Raw genomic sequence first — 19,199 nt, forward strand, 5'->3', positions numbered from 1 at the left:
AGCTCCTCACTTTGCCCTTCCTTGCACTCTGGGTTTTGTCAGCTCTACCAAGGTCTCCTTCCTTCTCTTAAGAAAGAGGGCCTTAAGAAAGGCAGAAGAAAGAAACCTCACAGCCATACCATAGTGCCTTGCAGCCTGGCTGGGAGCTGAATCCTGCAATATTTTATATGAATTCCCAGGATTACTTGTTTAGTTGGACAGCTGTGGGCTGGGCTAGTTCAGTTCAGCAGTTCCCTTTGTCTCCTGCCTGGTTTGTGCAAAAAACTGTTGGGTCCTCTTGGGTTAGAAACCTTGGAGCTGTGCTGCCAGGTCAGACCTGGACCAGAGCAGTCAAGCATGGCTACTCTTGAGCCCTTTGAATAATGGACACAGCAGTAGGATTCACCTGCTAAAGGATTAACAAGAAAGAAAAAGCTCAAAATCCTTGCAGCACCTCCCTTCTTCCCCCATGCATGCTTGGATAGTAAAATACACTGTCCTTGAGCCCCAAACTATTCATGTGAAAGTTTCAAAGTGGGGCGTGTGTGTGCGCCAAGTTCTGGATTTTAGATCAAAGAGTCTGATGTGCTTAGAAATGCTGGGTGGATCTCTAACTCCCTCTCCAAGTTCTGGGCAGTAATGTGGATTGGGACTGCAAAGACGTGCTTATGGGATGTAGAGTGACAGAGGGTGGTGGAAGAATGGAAATACTTCCCACCTCCCAGCAGTACTTTCTACTGGAAAAATAATAAATACTTTCACCTAAGCACTGACTTCAGTTTTGGGGTGGTGCTTTTTCTTCTGAATTTTTTGGAGGTTGTTTGTATGTTTTGGATTTTTTAAGCTTTTTGAGTTTCCAAGCCTCCCTGTACTGTGTTGCTTTTTATCTTGCTTTGTGCTGGAGAAAGCAGAATGATAAAAAAACAGACAAAAAGAGAGAAAATAGAAAGGTCTCACTATTTACCACTCATGTTGGTAAAATGGTGGGATGTCTTTCTACAGCCTTTAAGAGCTTCATCTGAAAAACACTTCAGTTGCTTTGTAAAAGCATGTGGTTGTGGGGAGTGCTTTCCCATACTTCACTCGGCTTTCCAACTGGAGAAGTGTTAAAAACAGAAGCGAGGAAAATCTTTTATTACTTTCAAAAGCTGATGGAGAAGATTCTTCCAGACATGTCTCCCTCACCAGGTTTTTCAGTATGAAAAATACAGTTAAAATATTTTTTAATGAAAGGACTGTTCTCTTGAAGCTTTGTTTTTCCACTTGGGAGTTGTTTCGTGACAATTTTTGAGGGGAAAGAATGATTTTATTCACTTGCCAGCTTTCAAACCACTGCCTCCAAACTGGGATAGAACTTCAACTCACCTGTTTATTTTTGTAATTTCCCAGAATAATTGCTGGTTCAAGTATATCCTGTTTGCTAAGTTGTGTGGTTCATGTTATGACAACTTGAATGACTCTTGCAGTATATGGCAAAGAGATTTAGAACTGCAGGCAGGTGCTTTTTGCCTTTCTTTTTTCATTCTAAATAAATAAGCATAATGAAAATATCTGTTTAATAATGGGAACATCCACATTTACATGAAATAGACCATTTTTTCCTTTGTAAAGGAAGATAAATTCACCTGCTTCAGGGCAAAGTTTAACCACTAGTTGATGGAAATTGAGAAGAAATTTCCTTTCAGGCAGTTGTTCTATATATTTCCTTGTGAAATTTCTTGGGTGTTCCTTCAAAACCTAGGCCAGAGGACTCTGTGCAGGATGTGTGAGACAGTCTCAGATTAGGTTGATTTACTTGCTGGCCACCGTTGGTAATTCTTAATCTTTCATATCTAACTTAACCATCCATCCATCTTGTTTTAATGAAGTTTTGATTGAAAGGGACTCCTTACAATATCCCTCTTTCTGTTCATTCATGCTATTTCTACTAATTCCTGGATTCTACTTTTCTTTCAGAAGATGCTGCTCAAGAAGAATTGTGGAGCGAAGACTAGAGTAATTAAAATTCGTGTAAGTTGCCCTTTTCTAGTGCAGTTCCTTCATCTTCCCACATATACCTAATGTGGTTGTTCTCACTGAACATCTGTGTCCAGAAGATGATTTCTGGGGATTTCTTGTGGCTTGATCAGCTGCATAACAAAAGTTGCTAGTGTGGAGTATAGAATGTAGTTGCAATTTAGGTTAGGTGCTGACAAGGCTAATAATACATTGTCTTTTCTATTTTGGAGACCATGGTTTCAAATCTTCCTTGGTATCAAAGTCTACATCCCATGCTGTGAGTTCATACAGCATAGCTGTCTGGTAGGGTGTCATCTGGATGCTTCTTGACCAAGTGGTGTTTGGTAGGGGTGAGAGGAGAAAAGGGATTGTCCCTGCATGATGCACTAATGTTTGCAGAACCAGGTGGGATATGGGACTGGGTGATGACTGGTAAGAGCTACATTGCTTGGATGACTTTGTAGCTGGGCTGAAGCTGCAGTGTCCTGAGCCTCTCCATGCTTGACAGCCTGCAGCCCTATCAGATATGCTCAAGTCTTGTCCTTGTAGATTTTGTTACCTGCCCCTCTGAGAGTTTTGTCTTTAGCAGCACACTGCTGGACTCATCAGCCAACTCCTGCTTCCTTTGTGGGTACCTTGTATTTCTTTTGGTCAGTGCTGTATGGTCATATGGGAGATGTATCCTGGGCTGAATCCAAGAGAAATGTGACAAGCAGGTTGAGGGAGGTGATTCTCCCCCTCTTCTCTGCTCTGGTGAGACCCTACCTGGCATGCTGCATCCAGCTCTGGAGTCCCTGAACAAAGGGACTGTTGGAGCAAGTCCAGAGGAGGGCTGTGAAGTTGTTAAGAGGACTGCAGCACCTTCCCTACAACAACAGGCAGAGAAAGCAGGGGCTGCTCTGCCTAGAGAAGATAAGACTCCTAGGAGAGCTTGTACCACCTTCCAGTACCTAAAGGACACTGGAAGGGTACAAGGGAGCTGGAGAGGAACTTTTCACAGGGATGTGTAGTGATAGAACAAGGGGAATGGCTTTAAGCTGAAGGACAGTAGATTTAGATAAAATTTTGTGAAGAAATTCTTTACAGTGAGGGTGACTGGAACAGAGAAGTTGTGGTTGCCCCATCCCTGGAAGAATTGTGGCCAGGTTGAATGGGGTTCTGAGCAATTTGGTCTAGTAGAAGGTGTCCTTGTCATGGCAGGGGTATTGGAACTAGATGATCTTGAAGGTCCCTTCCAACCCAAAACATTCTAAAATTCTGTTTGTTAGTGACCTTGCTTGTTGTCACCAAAGCAGTGTACCTCAGTCCACCTGATTCTCCATGTTTGTGATACACAGGCAAAAACAGATTAGGGGAAGAAAACAAATATCCTTCATGATGGAGCTGCTGTTTTCATTGCAGTGTTTCTTATAGCCTCGCAAGAGGGATGAATGACAGACCAGGATCCTTTCAAGGTTTTTACCTTGCCCAGCAGGCAGTAGGAACGCTGCCTTTGTGTACCCAGAAGTGCTGCAGTTGATAAGCAGCATGCTGTTGGATGTCCTTGCCCATCAGTGCTCTGGAAATGAATTTGGTATCTGAGAGGAGGAGGAGCAGGTAGAGCTGGCTGGAGCCTGGTGCACAGCTGGGGGTGGTATTTTTCTGACTTCTCAAACACCTTCTGTCAGGGCTCTTCAGTCCTGTCTTCCAGCAGCCCCACAGTGACCCAGTACTTCTGACTGCACAATTAATCTTGATCTTTTATGTGCTTTCATGTGCTTCTGCCTGGATTGTTTTCAATATAGTTGTGTCCTTCTGTGCCCCACAAGCTCTCCCCAGGCTGTGCCTGTCCTTCAGACCCACCAGCTGTCTAATCCTGCTGCAATGTTTTAGCACATCTTGTTTATCACCTTCCTTTATGCCTGCCCTGTGCTCTTTCACTGGGTTTTTCCTGGGTGTCTGTCCCTGGACACCAGCTATTTCCAGTGGTGCTTGGTGATGGTTCTCCAGTCCCTTGGGTTTCAGTGATTCCTTGGTGAGGTGGTTTTGTGACACCTTAAGCTCATTATTGTGGCTTACTATTGTGCCCCTGGAGAATCTGAAAGGAGAATTATCCCTTTGCTCCTGGAGCCCACGTCAGCTTGCAGTAAAATAAACAGCAGAAACTGAGAGCACACTTTTCTGACAGATGGCACAAAATCCACTCTTCTCTGGCCCGCCTTGCCAAGCTGGGGCAATGCCTCTCCACCTGAGGCACTTGTGGCTTCCATGGTAATAGCATGTGATGCTTCACAGCCTCTTGCTGGTCTGTTGTGATGGCAGAGCTGTTAAGTAAAGGTGCATTTTTTGCCTCCATTTTTCAAGGGATTGTGAATTCCCACTTTTGTGTACCCAGCTGAGGAAGGAAGCAGAAGGTCCCTGGCAGAACTCTTTGCTGAAGTGCCTCAGCTCTGGAAACAGCTGAGAGAGGTCAATACTTCTGAAACACAGTGCCATGCTCTCATCATATAAAGGTAAACCTCAATCCAGCCAGCAGGACATGCTTGGCATGGTATTCCTTCTCAGTGTTGCCCAGCAGCAGAAAAAGAGGTAATGGGCACAAGTAGAAATGTAGGATATTCAGGTTGCCCAGGGAAATTGTGGAATCTCTGTCCATGGAAAGAGCCATGGTGTGCCAGGATGCAGTCCTGGGCAACAGGCTCCTGCTGACCCTGCTCAGAGGAGGGGGTTTGAACTCAGCTATCTCTAGAGCAACCTCAACCTTTCTGTAATTTCTGGGTCTTGTCCAGCATTCAGCAGTGGAGTCAGAGCACACTAGGGACCAAAGTTTTATTGGAAGGGCTATTCTAAGGCCCTACTGAATGTGGCATTTTGGCAAGAGTGATAGCAGGAGGCAAGGTGAGAGGCTTGGCTCCCTGTTGCTGAGGGTCTGGTGGCACAGGTTCATCGTTGGAACCTGTCCATTGTGGTGAGGGTAGAAGAAATGAAGACAGATCTCACAGTGATGGGTTGATGAGCAGTTACAAGAGGAACCAGGCAGCTCTCTGTCTGTGTGTCTGAACAGGAAACATCACCGTGTGAACCACTTTGCTTGTGTCACTGCAGCACTGATGCACAGTTCCTGTTTCAGATCAGGTAGAGTCTCTTTCTGAACTGAGATAGTCACAGATATCCAGACAGCGTACAGCTGGATAAACAGGCAGCGTGTGGACTGATCTGAGGAGCAGGCAGGATATCTAATGGCTTGTGCCAGGGATTTGAAATAAGGATCCTTGCTTTCTCCCTTCAGGTCTCCTGCTGCTGAATAACTTGTAGGAGAAAGGATCGTGCTTATTCCATCTTGTGTGAGGACAATGACAGTGACCTTCTAATATCATCAGCAGTGAAGCATTTTCATCCTGTTCTCGCTGAGATCAGTGTCTCATGTGGTTGTGAGCTGATGCCTGCTTTTAAAAAATACTTTGGTTGCCTTGATGTCTTGGGGCTTTGCTGGTGTGTCAGGGTGCAAGGCGTTGTTTTTTCATGGACCATTACAGCTATTCCTTCCTCTGTCTTCTGCTGGAAGAGTCTCCCATGGGAAGGTGAAATGGGAGGGCAGTGTCTCTGCTCTCTGGCATGGAAACACAGCTACGGCCTTTGGAAATGTTTGTGGTCCTTGGTAGTCTTTCTTAAGCAGGTGACCTGCTGCTAAGTAGGTTTTGCTGCTGTTTTAACACTAGGGTGTCACCTTGCTGTTGTTTCCTGTGCTTAAGTTTCCCAAGGGCCATCTCAGGTGGTGATCAGCTACAGCCTTTCCACTCACTCAGTGGTTCCTCCTCACTTAAGTGGAACAATGGGAAAGTGGGATGTGACTACTCTAAGAACCTAACAGTTATGGAAGAGAGATTGGTAACCTTTTCTAGTGTGCAGCAGTTCAGTTTGAAATGTTTTCAGGAATAGCAGCTTTGAGAGGTGGCAGCCTACAGTGAAGAGCAAATAACATTAAAAAGGGAAAAAACCTTGCTTCTGTTTCCACCCAGTAAAGGATAATGGAACAGAAGAATCATCCCCTGTGGGCAGGTGAGCAGAGATAAATTAGAGGTGACAGCATATACATGAACTATGGATTTGTACAAAGCACATGCCACTGCAAGGCCGGGGCAGGTGTTGGCCTGTGTGCGTGTGGCACATGAGCTGGGCAGTGTGAGTGTACGGACCTGGTCCCTGGTGCCCCAAAGTGTCAGCCGTGTCATGTCTGTCACTGGAAGCAAGGCACTGGAAGTGGGGAGGGGCACACACATGTTGTGGCTGTTTTGGTGTCCAGAGCGTGTTTGCCTGGCGAGCTGTTTTGCAATGGAGACGATTCCTCATTGCTGGAAGGAGGATGACTGGGTGGCCCTGTGCTCATGGGGTGCAACTCTGCCCTAGACCAGGCTTGGCCAGCTCTGAATGCAGAGACCTGTCTTCTAGTGTATCTATAATATCACCAGTCTTCAATTCTCCAGGCTATCTTGGGATGAGGGTTGAAAGTCTGTCATTTATTCCTTTCCATTTTTGTTCTTCCTTGACAAACTTCTACATGCAGTCTCTGAATGGGATTAGTAGAGCTGAGCTAGTCTTTACAGCAGTAGGTGGGTAGAAGACACCCAGGGGCTTACCAGTTGTGTCTCAAGGATCTTGTTGGGGCTGGCAGAAAGGAAGGAAGGATTTCAAGGCCAATCTGATAACTGGCTGATCAGAAAGATGTTTTCTGCTATGTAAAAATAAGAATTTTAAATTGAACATAAACCTCTTGTGCTCTTGCCTTGATCTTATCAACGTTGAGAACACCCTCTGCTTGGACAGGGGCCAGATCCCTGGAATGACTTCCCTGTCTCTTATCTCTTACTCTGCATCCTGAAAGGCCACTGCAGAAACATGCTGGCTTTTCTTCTTCTAAAACAAGGGACCTTTTCAGCTTGGAGCTGAACAGGAGATATGCTGGCCAGAGCCTTCTGGGCAGATGCCCAAGCTATTCACATGTACAAGGCATACCAGGTGACAGAGCAGTATTGGTGCAACCAGAACCTCTGGTTCTGGCTGTGCAGCCCTAAGTAAAGATTTCTAAAAAATTAGAAGGTTCAGTGTGTGTATACATACATATATGTACATATATATATATGTATATATGTATCTATATATGTGTGTGTGTATATATATAAACCCCACAGATGTTGCTCCTTCCATCACAGGCTCCCAAGGAGCTGTGCAACATTTAGCATTGGATGCGTATAAATATGCAGATAAATACCACAGTTGCAATTTCAGAGAGAGTTACACTGAGAAACCAGCAGAAAGTGTAACTCACCTGAAGAGAGATAGGGTGATGAGAACTTTAGGCCATGTTCCTAGAGCTGTGTCCTTATTCATACCATATCATGAGTATAAATACCTAGGGCATCTCAGGCAGCAGAAATCCTAAACTGCAGCTTACAAACAGTTTCTCAAACCTTCCTGGTTGATTCTAGTATGTGACTGAGTGTCTAAACCTGACCCTGTTCTTAGAATGAGCAAGAGAGACTTGCCTCCCTGGCCAGTCACAGCCTTGCATTACTTTATGGTCAGAAACCCCTCATGGAGATTTTGATGTTCCACTTTCCCCTGTGGTGTCTTGGCTCCAGTTGATGGGCATGCCTCAGCTGAGCAGAATGTAGAAGGCCCTCTGCTAAGTGGGAGCATGAATATCCCTTTGGGTATCCTACACTCCTCCCAACCCAACCACTGAACTGCCTGCTGGAAATGATAGTTGGTCCTGGAGAACACCAGCCCTTGTTCTGGATAATTCCTGACAAAAGACTTTGTCCAGCGTTTCCTCAGTTTGGGGAAGGGTTCTGTGTAGCCAGGGGGGGAATGCCTCTGTCTGTTAAAAACTACTCCAAATATCTGATTTTTACTGGATTTCATGGCAAAGGCTAACCAGCCTTTAGCCTGCCCACAGCAGGTAGAAGTGGGACTGTCATGTCTCTCTTCTGTTTCTGTAAGGATAAGAACTTTTATTGCTTCCTGCTTTTCATAAATTCCTGCCATGTATGTCCTCACACCTGTTGAATTATGTAAGTGCCCACAGAACAGACTTTGTGGAATAACCAAGACTCTAATCCACACAGCACCATGAAAGAGCAAGTGGATGGTGAGTGAGGAGGCTGACTTCCTATTTTCAGCACTGTTCCTGCTTTGTGGTCTGATGTGGGTTGTAGGTCTGGTTTAAGGATACGGGGAGGTGAGGAGTGGTAGAAACAAGGTGCAGCCCACTTGCTTCTGGGATAGCCTTGTGTGTCAATGCTGGCTATGGCTAGTGGCACTGTGGTTCAAGGGAGTGGGAAGTGGCAAGGTGTGTTTCACAGAGAAAGGGGGTCAGATTTAATGACTTCTAGGTCATATCTGGGTGATGGAGCAGAGAGAGATGTAGGGGTTGGCACAGGGTCACAGAGAGCCACTGTTCTCTGTCAGAGCTTCAAGTCCAAGATGGCTGATTAGACACGTCTGCTCACTGTGTCCAGGCCCACTGCAGTTCTGCTACCTTTTTGTTCGTGTGGCTGTGGGAACCTGGTACCCATTGCCTCTCCCAGTCCCTGGAGTTGTGGTCCTCTTTTCCCACACACCTCTCCCAGAATACTCCCACTTTCCTGTGCTTGGCTTCCACAGCTGGGGTGGTTTGTCCAGAGGCAAGCGCACCATGTCAGCATGTGTTCGCAGCCTGCTCATGCCAGGCTAATTAATCCTCACTTTGCAGGTTTAATTTGGGTACCCTTCAAGTTGAGAGCAGCTCTGTGCCAGCCTGCCTGGCCAGAGGGAATCTGCTCGCCCTGGCCTCATGCAAACTGGAAGCTGCACACGCCCAGGCGCGCACCACGTGCCGGCTCTGTGGGAAGCACGGTACCTGGCCTTCCTGGCCCCGAGGGAGGAGGACTCTGAGGCAGCTGCTGTGATCCCTCTGAGAGCAGGGTGTTCCTGCTGCACAGCAAGGGCTGGAACGGGGAGGGTGGAGAGGAAGGAGAGGGTGAGGTAGTGTCACTTGTGTACAGACCCAGACTAAGGACTCTACTCAGATGCATTTGGAGATTTAGGGCCAGATTGTGCCATGTCTGTGTTTGTTTGGAGCTACTCTTGTGCTTGTCTCTTCTGCTCAGGCACATGCAGACCCTGTAGTACTTGCAGGACCTGCTGCAGGTATGCAGGAAGCACAGGCGACTTCTTATCAGAAAGAAAAAAAGTGGGTGCAAGATATGGCTCACTAGTAGGGAAATATGGGTTCATTCACTTGGTCCTAAGAGATTTGTCTTCAGAGCATGGTCTTTACTGGGACCCTGGTGTGGTGAGTTCCCCAGCTTGGCCAGGGAGCACCGACAGACTGCCCCTCTGAATGACCCATCTGTCCCTTTTCTTTGTGCAGCCTCTTTCCTTCAGGTTGTCAGGCAGGCAAAATCAAAGCTTGTAGTCAGCTTTGTCAAAGACCTATCTAAAGATGTGTGAGAGAGGAGAAGAAAGGCTTATCATGCTTGTGCCAGCAAGGACCCAGAGCTGAAACTGGCTATTTCTGCTTTTGGGCAAGTGACCAACAAGCATCTGCTAGGCCCTTTGAAGTACCTTCCAAAAAGGTTCAGTGCTGGCTGTCTGGTGGCACCTCTGTAAGTCTGGTAGTTGCCACCTCACAACTCTGCACACACATTTGCAAATGTTTGATTTTTTTTTTAAATTTTTTTTTAAACCTTTCTAAGAGGAACAGTGATGTGTTTGTAAACCATTGAACTGCTCTTTGCAATGTGGTGGTATGGAAAGAAAAAGGTGTTTGGCAGCCTTATGTTGGTGATGGCAGACAGGTCTTTCAGTCTTTTGGGGGGGGGGGGGGGGGCAATGAAAATCATAAGAAAACAGTGCCCACTGCAAAGTTTTGAGTTCCTTGTCAGAACAACATTTGGAGATTATATTTTTTTTTCTTGGAAGAGAAAAGAAAAGGGTAGTCATAAAGTGAAGTACTGGCATGGTCTATTTTTTTACTATTCCTTGAAATAAAATTCTTTATGAACCTGGGAGTGTAGGACAGACTTTCAGGAGGAAAGGAGTTTGCCTGTGAAAATTTCCTCCTTGAGCTGCTCTGTGTCTGTGACTGGAATAAATTGTTAGAGGCCCTATCGGAGTTAATGAATAAGCAGTTAAATGTGAATTGTTGCTCCACTGGAGGAGCTGGTCCTGCTTGCCAGCGACTATTTCTTGAAAACTGCCTGAAGCAAGACTGTAATTGAAAAGAAATCGCCTCTCATCAGAAGGTTGAAACACCTAAAAGTTAATTAATTCATCCTGGCTGTAGTGTACTGTTGTGGCTTAACCCCATGATGAAGTTGCTAACTTGCTACCCCGGTGGGTTGGGGGAGAGAATTGGGAGGGTAAATGTGAGATGGCTTGTGGGGTGAGATAAACATGATTTAATAGAGAAAACAAAAACTGAAAGCGAGTGAAGCAAAACAAGGAATTCATTCACTGCTTCCCATGCATGGGCAGGCAGGTGTTCAGCCATACCCAGGAAAGCAGGACTGCATCATGGCTACTTGGGAAGCCAAAACACCAGCTTAATGCCATCATATGGTATGGAAAAGTCCTTTGTCCAGTTTGAGTCAGATGTCCTGGCTGTTTCCTTCCCAGCTTCTCATGCCCTTCCAAACCTTCTTGCTGTCAGGGCAGGAGAAGCTGAGAAGTCCTTAACTTAGTATAAACACTGCTTGACAGACTGATATTTTTAGTTATTGCTGTCACCATTATTCTCATCCTAAATCTAAGTCACAGGATATACCAGCTACTAGGCAGAAAATTAATTTTATCCCAGCAGAAACCAGGACATGTATTATGCATTGAAGAAACTGAGGCAGAGATGTTGGGAAGTAGCCTGGGCAGAACAGTGTTTGGAATTACAGATGTAACTAGAAGCAGGCATGTGTGTCACCTTCCCTTGCTCACAGCGGATGGCTTCATACATCAAAGTTGAAGAGTGAAGAAGTTTATTTTCTAACACTTAGCAGGGGTGAGAGGAAGAAGCACAAAGTGGAGTTAAATCAGTGTACCTGTAAATGTTCCTCTGTGAAGTCTGACAGCCTTTACTCTTTCTGTGCCCTGCCTGAATATTGGTGCTACCTCTGGCTCTGCCCATTCCTGGGCAAGGCAGCTGTCTCACAGACAGGCAGCATCCCAGGCAGGCATCTGTCCTTGCCAAAGCTGTTCTGGGGATTTATTCCTTTCCACACAGGGTGGTGGTGGAAATCGGATGTGCCTTTACAGCTTGCAATTACATGGTGCCTTTCATCCCAAAGGACTTTGAACAAGTGAGTCTGCAGATTGCAAAGGGATCATTCACCCACCACTGGAAGGCAGCATCCTTTAAATGGAGCTCAGCAGCACTTCCCAGCCACTGGGGCCCAAGAGTAGGAAAGAAGGAACTCCAATGCTGGATTGGCCTTGAGTAGGGACAGGTTGGCAGAGTGCACAAGCTGATCTGGGTTGAATCCCACCTGGATACTGGGGCTCTTACGAAAGAGGACCAAAGAGTCCTTTTAATGTTCCATCTTCCCTAGCATGCCACTCTCTTCAAAGACATTGTTGTGTTGAGCATTTCCCTGCTCCTGTGAGGGTTCTATTTCCACAGCTGAAAGCTTACTTGGACCTGTTCTCACTTTGGCTTTGTCCAGAGAGGAGAACCATGATTCCATAGAATCATGAGGCCAAAATCATATTACTGTCTGCATTTGAGATATTTTCCCACACTTCATAGAAGTAAGTGACCTGTTTCTAGGAGGAATGTGGCTTCATATTAATAAATTTAGCTTTGCATGTTTGTCTTCTTCCTCTATACTCTTTCCTTGCCGAAGTGTACAGTTATGTTACAGGTGGGTTTATGGAACATTTGTGCATTTGTCTGTTTTCTGAGAGCTGCTAATATGATTGAAATCAGCATTTCTTCTGTGATGTTTAATCTTACTGGCCTTCTTTGAGGCACCTCCCTCCACTCACTATATTTAGGTGTACTTCTTTGTTAATACACTTCAGATATGTTTCAAACCTGGTTGTTTATTTGCCCCCCTGTATTTAAAGGTGATAATGTGTTGGTGAGAACAGTACATGTTGGCAGGACTGTACGTGTAGGCTCACGTACATGGGTGAAGAGGCATCCTTGACCAAGGTGGTTTGTGCATAGTCGCTTGAAACATGTCTAAGATGAGTTTACTTCCCTTAATAGCTCATCTAACCCGAATCAGGTATGCAGTGGGGCAGTGTGGGTATGTCCAGGTGCTGGAACTACCTTGTGTTCTGAGCAGCTGATGAGCCAGTGATGAGCTGTGGTGCCTTAGACCATCCCCTGGATGCTGTGAAGTTCTGGTTCTGCATGGCTTGAATTACTTTACAAACAGGCAAGGTTTGTATGAGTAGAACAGCCCTCCTTGTGATTTCTGAGTCAGGAGTCTGTGTGTGCCCAGAGGGATGTGCACAAGTGACCAGGGAAGCGCCTGTGTACTGGGGAGAACCTGAGGCAGGTGAGTATGTGCGAGTGAGCACGTGTGTTTGACAGAGTATATGTGTGAGCCTGTGTGCTCTCCTGTGGCAGCCGTGTGAGTCTGACTCGGGCCATTCTCCAGCTGTGTAAATAGATTGCTTAGCAAATTGAGGGCTCTGGTTAATGATTTCCATGAGCACAGGGCCCATATTAGGCTCCGTTCTGTGAGCGGTACCCAGCTGTCCGAATGCCATTAGAGTGAACACATGATCCTTTAATGTCAAGTGCGTATTGTTTGTGCTCTGAGGAGCCTCTGCAGGAGCTGGCCTGGGGTTGCTCACCAGGGGCTGTCAGGCAGGTTTATGGCAAGCTCCCTGGGGACCTGCTGCAGCGGCAACAACTCTGATCACCCTTCCCTAGTCAAAGCTAAGCCCCAGGCATGGTGTTCCCAAGGAGAAGGGCAGGCTGGCTAGGACGCTTGCCCAGACTACAGGGAGGCAGCTGGCCCAAGCCACAGGGTGGCAGGAACATGTTCCCCTCTCTGGCAGCTGGCTCTATCTGTTTTTGTTCTGAAAATACATCTACAGAGCTTTGCCTTGTGCTACTCATCAGGACCAGACCACCACATGCTGTGATCCCAAATGGTGTCTTGAACTAAGCCAGATCAGGCCTGGTCATCCCTAGAGCTGGATATGAACTCCAATCTAAAAATGCTCGTCTGCAAGAAGAGAGTTGAGGGATTTGGAGGTTTCTTACCTCCAGCAAGGTCAGTACCAGAGGTGCTGCCCTGTCAGTCAGGGAGCAGGTGCACGAGGATCCTGTGTGGCTCAGTGTTATAAAGGAGTTCAGATTGATCAGGATGTTGCTATGGATGAGGGAGTCAGGTTACTGCCTCTCCTGTTACTGCCTGCAGCTGGGCACAGCCCGTTCTCACTTAGCCCTTGTCTGCAGTTGTTTAAAGCCAGTGGTCATCTTGTGGCTGCTTGAGAGGTGCCAGGATGAAGAGGCAGGATTGGGTGCATTTTGAGTCTTACTTGCAGCTGCATGATTGCCCATCAATCTCAGCATCCTCCTGCATCTTCCTACATCCCTGACCTTCAGCCTCACCTGTTCTGTGCCCATTGTCCTGGCAGTGCTCTGGGAAGGCTCTCTGCCCCACACATTGGCCCCAGAAGAAGACCCAGAAAGAAACCACAGCACAGCTTTCCACCCAAAGCCTGGTGGGTTTTGTAGATTACTTTTGTCTGTCCTTTGGAGCCATCTTTCCCCGGCCTCTTCATCTGTCGTCTGCCAAAAATGAACGGATTCAGCTGCCTTCCCTAATCCTGTCTGGCATTTCAAAATGGAGGGGACTGCCAGGTTCTTTGTTCCTATTCCCTCTTGGCACTGGCAGGGGACCTTCTCTGCTCTGGAGAAGGACAAATGTGCTGATTTATTCTGCCCCTTGGCTTTGAATAGGGGTTGCTATGTTACCTTCCAGCTCTGAGGCCTGCCAGAGCACACACCATATATAACCCCACAGCAGGTGGCTATTGAGTAAAGGCCCTTAAATCTGCCTCTCTTGTTTCTTATGCTGCTGGCCAAGGTGTCAGGGGGATGTAGCAGGGCATGATTTGCTGGCTGAAACTCTAGGCACAGCTGATGCCAAGCACCATGTTGGCATTTTCCATTCTCGAATGCCCATCTTAATTGCAGAAGAGATACCAGCTAGGCAGGAACATGCTGCCCACACTGGCTTTTAGAGGCCTTTCCTGACATAAAGGCTGCTGCCCAGTGGGGCTGAGCTGTGACCAAGAGCCTTGGAGACAAGAGGTTTCCAGATCCTGCTGCAGTTATTGCAGCTCTCAGGGCCTGGCTTGGACACTTCCTAAGCTCACTCTGATTTTCTGTGTGTTTGGGTGGGACAAACCATCTGAGCAGATTTTTGGAGGTATTTGTGTGTTGCTGCCTTGTCATGACAAGTTAAAGGCAGAGGAGAGGTGGAAGCATCAAAACATCACCTTGCCATGCTGTTAGGTGTGTGATAGAGCTGAATCTGAAATGCTAAAATCAACCTCTCTCTTCTGTTAGACAGAATTGGTAAATGTTCCTAAAAAGCCTATTCTTCGAGGAACAGTCCCACAGTGCAGGCTAAGCCAAGGAGACTATAGTTCTAGTTAGGAAAGGCCTAGAAAAGGAACAGGGAGTCACATAACACCAGAGCCCAGTCTGAATCACATAGAATGTTAAGAGTTGGAAGTGACCCTAAAAATAATCCTGTTCTAATCCCACCTGCCATGGGAAGGGACACCTCCCATCAGACCAGGCTGCTCAAGGCCTTATCCACCCTCACCTTGAACACTGCCAGGATTGGGGTATTCACAACCTCTCTGGGCAACCTGTTCCAGTGTCTCATCACCCTCACAGGAAAGAATTTCTTCCTAATGTCTAGACTAAATTTCACGTCTTCCAATTTGTACCCATTACTCCTTATCCTGTCACTACAGTTCTTGAGGAAGAGTCTCTCTCTGGTTTCTGTGGAGCCCCTTTCCAGACACTGGAAGGTTCCTGTGAGGTCTCCATGCTACCTTCTTTCCTCCAGGCTGAACAGCTCCAATGTACTCAGCCTGTCTTCACTGGGGAGGTGCTCCAGTCCTCTTAACAACTTCATGTCTTCCTCTGGACTTGCTCCAACCATTTCATTTCCTTCTTCTGTTGGGGACTCCATGTTGGGGACTCCACAGCTGGATACAGTATTCCAGGTGAGGTCTCACCAACACAGGATAAAGGGGGAGAATCCCTTCCTTTGACCTGCTGGCCATTCTGCTTTTGATGCAGCCCAGGATTCCACTGGCTTTCTGAGCTGTGAGTGCACAGTGCTGGCTCACCTTGAGTTTTTCGTCAACCACCACCCCCAAGTCTTTTCCTGCAGGGCTGCTCTCAATCACTTCTCTGCCCAACCTGTAGGTTTTTGGGTTTTTTCCTAACGTGTTTGTCATTGGGTTTTTTCCTGACCTCTGTGAAAATAGTGGCAAAGCCCTTCCCAAGAGTGATGGAAGTGCAGTGAGAGTAGGGGACGTTTGCATGAGTTTCTGAGCTACTGAACTTTCCACATATTCCTTGGGAATGAATTCTACAGAATCATGATTAAACACTCTCCTGGACCCTGGAGAAGTGAGACCTCCTCTCCCAGCCAGAAAGTATCAGTGAAATAGCTGTCCCACTAGTGCTTCTGCTTGCATAAGGAAAGAAACAAACCAAAGTTCCTGAAAAGTTAAAGGAAAGCTCTTCACATCTAACAGAGTGGAATTACTTCTTTGGCACCATCATTCCTCTGGGATCTACATATTCTAGCACAGCCTGGTGGAGAACAGCATTTCTGTCCTGTCACACATGCAGGGCATACATGACTATTTCTGGCCTCCTTACTCTGGACCTGCCCTGAACACTGGGAGCAAAAGGGGAGAGAATGGTCTTTAGTGGCCATGGTAAAACAAGTCTGTAAGGCCTTGGGAGTTGGATCTTTTCTTCCAAGCAATTCTCAGCCATTCCTCATCAAATTGTGGAGTCTGGAACCAAAACCCTGGAGAGTTTTAGCATGCCTGGGACTTTAAGAAAGAGTGGTTTGTAAATCCTTATTGGAGAGCTGTTGAAAAATGGGGCTGAAGAATGTGTTTCCAGAGATAACTTGGTTTGTCTCCATGCTCTAAAAGTGTACCAGATCTTACTTCAAGGCCAAGTGAATTTAGCTTTTCGATGTGATACCTTTTGGTAGTGATGCTTTTCTGACTCTGGTACTCTAAACGCATCATGGATTATCCTGTTTCACTTAGTGGCTACAGGTGCCATGGGCCCTAGTCAGGTGGATCCTAGGGACCTCAGTCCTGGAGGAAGGGAGGTGTGCCTGCTTTTTATCTTGAAGGGTAAGAACAGGGATGGGAGCAAAGTGCTCCCAGTGCTTTTGTTAGTGCCATTGGCTGCTAGTGCAAGCATCACCATAACGGAGGTGTAATTGTATCAGAGAGGGGGACCACAGAGCACTCAAGGCAGGAATTTCACTGTTTGCAGCTGACATGAGCACTGACTTCATGCCTGTTTTTATTCCTCTGCAGAGCACCAACGGAGGCCGCCCGCCGCCCCACTTTCTGTACGATCCCTCCACTTTTGCCTTCCGTTCCCTCAGCACCTTGAAGCCGCTGAGCCCCATAGCTCCAGTGGAAGAACCGTCATGTGCCTACTGAAGGAGTTTCTCCAAAAAACCTCAGGAACTATCACCCAGTGTCCTGCCTGGCAGGGAGAAGGGGAGGTGGTGATACCCAAGGGGAGGGGTGGGAGAAGAAGGGGCAATGAGACGTCTTTGCAACGCAGCTGCTCTGGCAGGAGGAAGCGAATGGCTTGGCAGCAGTGCCTGTTTGCATACCACTGATGGAGCTGAGCAGTGGCACAGGGAGTGAGTTTTGTCTCTCAGGGCAAAGCAAACCAGTCAGGTGCACAAACTGCAAGAACTGCCACCAAGGCAGTGTCAAACGTGAGGATGGTGGCGACTGAAGATATCCAGGAGGTGTTCAGGGGTTGGTGTGACCTGCATGGCAGCAGGGTTGAGTGATCAAGCTGTGAAACCAAATCCAGTCAGTTTCCCAAGGATACCTGGGTCTACAGTGCTTTGCTATAGACCTGACACTTCTCCCACTCAGAAGTGAGCTCAGGATTGGAGAAAGAGGCTATACAGAGCTGCTTGCAAAACAAGAAGATCCCTCTCTGAGATTGTTATAATTGCATTCACATCAAGCTCTCTCAAGTGGAAAACCTGGGGACAGGGAGGTGTGTGGAGGAGTAACTGGCACATTTAGCTGTGCATTCCAGATGATCTGCTGGCAGTTCAGTGATACTGCCCAAAAAGAGATTGAAATGGGAGAGTGAGACATCCATATGTAGATCTGGGGTTAGAATAAAATTTTAGAATTGGAAGGTCTCTGTTGAGCCACCCAGGAAAATGCAGCACCCACCTTCAGTCCTCTCAGCATCACCAAAGAGAAGAACTTGGGGGTGACTGTGTGCTCATGGATCTCCTCTCTGCTGAGGCAGTGTGTGTTCTGGGGTATGTCACACTTCTCCATAGCATTGTCCCACTAACATGATGGTGGAGGTAACTGGTACCACCAAACTCAAACCAATTTAATGTCTCCAGCAAGCTTTCCACTCCCCTTGTTAAATTCAGGTACACTCCTCTGATATCAGTGGGACAATATTCCCAGATGAAGCAAGGAGTGGGAAAAAGTCGATTTTGTGTCTGTTGATGGAAGAAGTAGGAGGGGAGTTTGAGTGAAGGTGGGGGACATTTCTCCACAGACAGTTCTGTGGCTGTTGGGACCATGCTAGGCCTTGCTGCCACTGGTGTTTTGCTGGGATCTGTCCTCAGGGCCTGTGTGTGTTTTGTGCTAAAGGCAGGAGTTAACAGGACAAGCTCTTGCCTCTCCTGTTGAGGTAGAGGAACAAGGCCTTTCCTCTTGCTGCACCTAGAGAGTAGGTGGAGAGAGTAACCTCTTGGTGTAGGCATTGCCCACCATGAGGCTGTACCTGAGTGCAAGGGGAAGCAAGTGGTTTGTCCAGATCAGGAGGAGCAACTGTGAGTAATACAAAATAATTTTTGTTTTTTTTAAATCTGCCTCAGTGTAGAGTCTTTGATGCTGCTCTCTGGTTGAGACCTATGCTCAGTCCAGCTGCCAGTAGGAGGCTACCCAGTGAGCTGGTCTGGGCCCTTCAGTGAGACCCCTGGGGAAAGTCCAAGGGCTGTAGGCTTTGGGATTCAGGTGGGGGACCTGAATCCCCTACCCCCCCTCTTCTCCCTAACTGCTGTCATTCAGGCAGGCAGAGCAGCTGGGCAAGGTGGTGAGGGGATGTCTGTCCTGATGCTGTCCCAGCTCTGCCTGCTGTTTGGCTCCAGACTGTGACAGCTGGGCCACCCCTTGCACAAGCACCACCTCCAAGAGGTCACTTGTGTTTACTGGTGAGGGACCTCTGGCAGACCATCGTGGTTCCCTGCAAGTCCCTATTTCCAAGAGAGTGCAGTTCCTCTGCTGATTCCTCCTGCCCCTGTAGAAATTCTGCTTTTCTTCTTTTGATGGCACACCTCAGCTTTTTAACTGCTGCCAGATCAGGCTGCCGAGTGCAGGACAGGAAGGATTGCTCCTTTGGACCAAATCCCTGTGCTCAGGGGATGGGACAGCCATAGCCTGGTACCCATCTAAGAGGCACGTTCCTTGTGCAAATGGCTGGGGTGGCAGCCTCCTGCATGGCCTGCAGCCTCAGGCTTTGCTCAGCAAGAGCTGCCAAGGTGCTGGGGCCCAGAGGTGTGTTCTGCCAGCCAGCAGGTGGGAGCAGGGAACAGGGATGTCCTGCGGATATTGTTGCCTTTTACTACTTTTGTAACTTTTCTGTCTTTTCTTTTTCAATCAGAAGAAAAAATAATAATAATAAAAAAAATTTAAAACCCTACAGTGAAATAAAGTGTAACAGCTGCTATATTCTGTGTGTTTGTGGGTGGGGGTATGGAGGGGGTGGAGTAGAGTGAGCTGTGACACAGTGCAGCCAGTCCCAAGCACTTGACAATGCAAGGAGGCCACATCTGCAAGTGAATGGCTTTGGAAATGAAGAGCTTGTCCAAAATGAATGCTAGGCTCTTTGTATGTGTACCTGCTCCATTTGAGGTATGGTGTATTGTCCCTCACTGGTGCTTTCCTCACCAACACGGTACTTTGGCTTTTGA

At 47.3% G+C, this 19,199-nt stretch overlaps 1 protein-coding gene across 2 annotated transcripts in view; it reads left to right on the forward strand.

Moving 5' to 3' along the window:
- Positions 1-18,955, forward strand: part of LOC139590432 (uncharacterized) — a 61,030-nt gene extending 42,075 nt beyond the window's left edge. Inside the window, exons 4-5 of one of the 2 annotated variants that reach the window (XM_071428055.1) lie at positions 1,936-1,989; positions 16,546-18,955. In XM_071428055.1, the coding sequence (XP_071284156.1) occupies positions 1,936-1,989; positions 16,546-16,674 (183 nt within the window). In that variant the 3' untranslated portion in view covers positions 16,675-18,955. The remainder of the gene's footprint in view (positions 1-1,935; positions 1,990-16,545) is intronic. The other variant, XM_071428064.1, reaches the window with a different exon arrangement.
- Positions 18,956-19,199: the final 244 nt, after the last annotated feature.

The sequence above is a fragment of the Agelaius tricolor genome, unplaced genomic scaffold (assembly GCF_023055355.1).
Source record: "Agelaius tricolor isolate 1412-34295 unplaced genomic scaffold, bAgeTri1.0.p SCAF_1, whole genome shotgun sequence".
Taxonomy (NCBI): Eukaryota; Metazoa; Chordata; class Aves; order Passeriformes; family Icteridae; genus Agelaius; species Agelaius tricolor.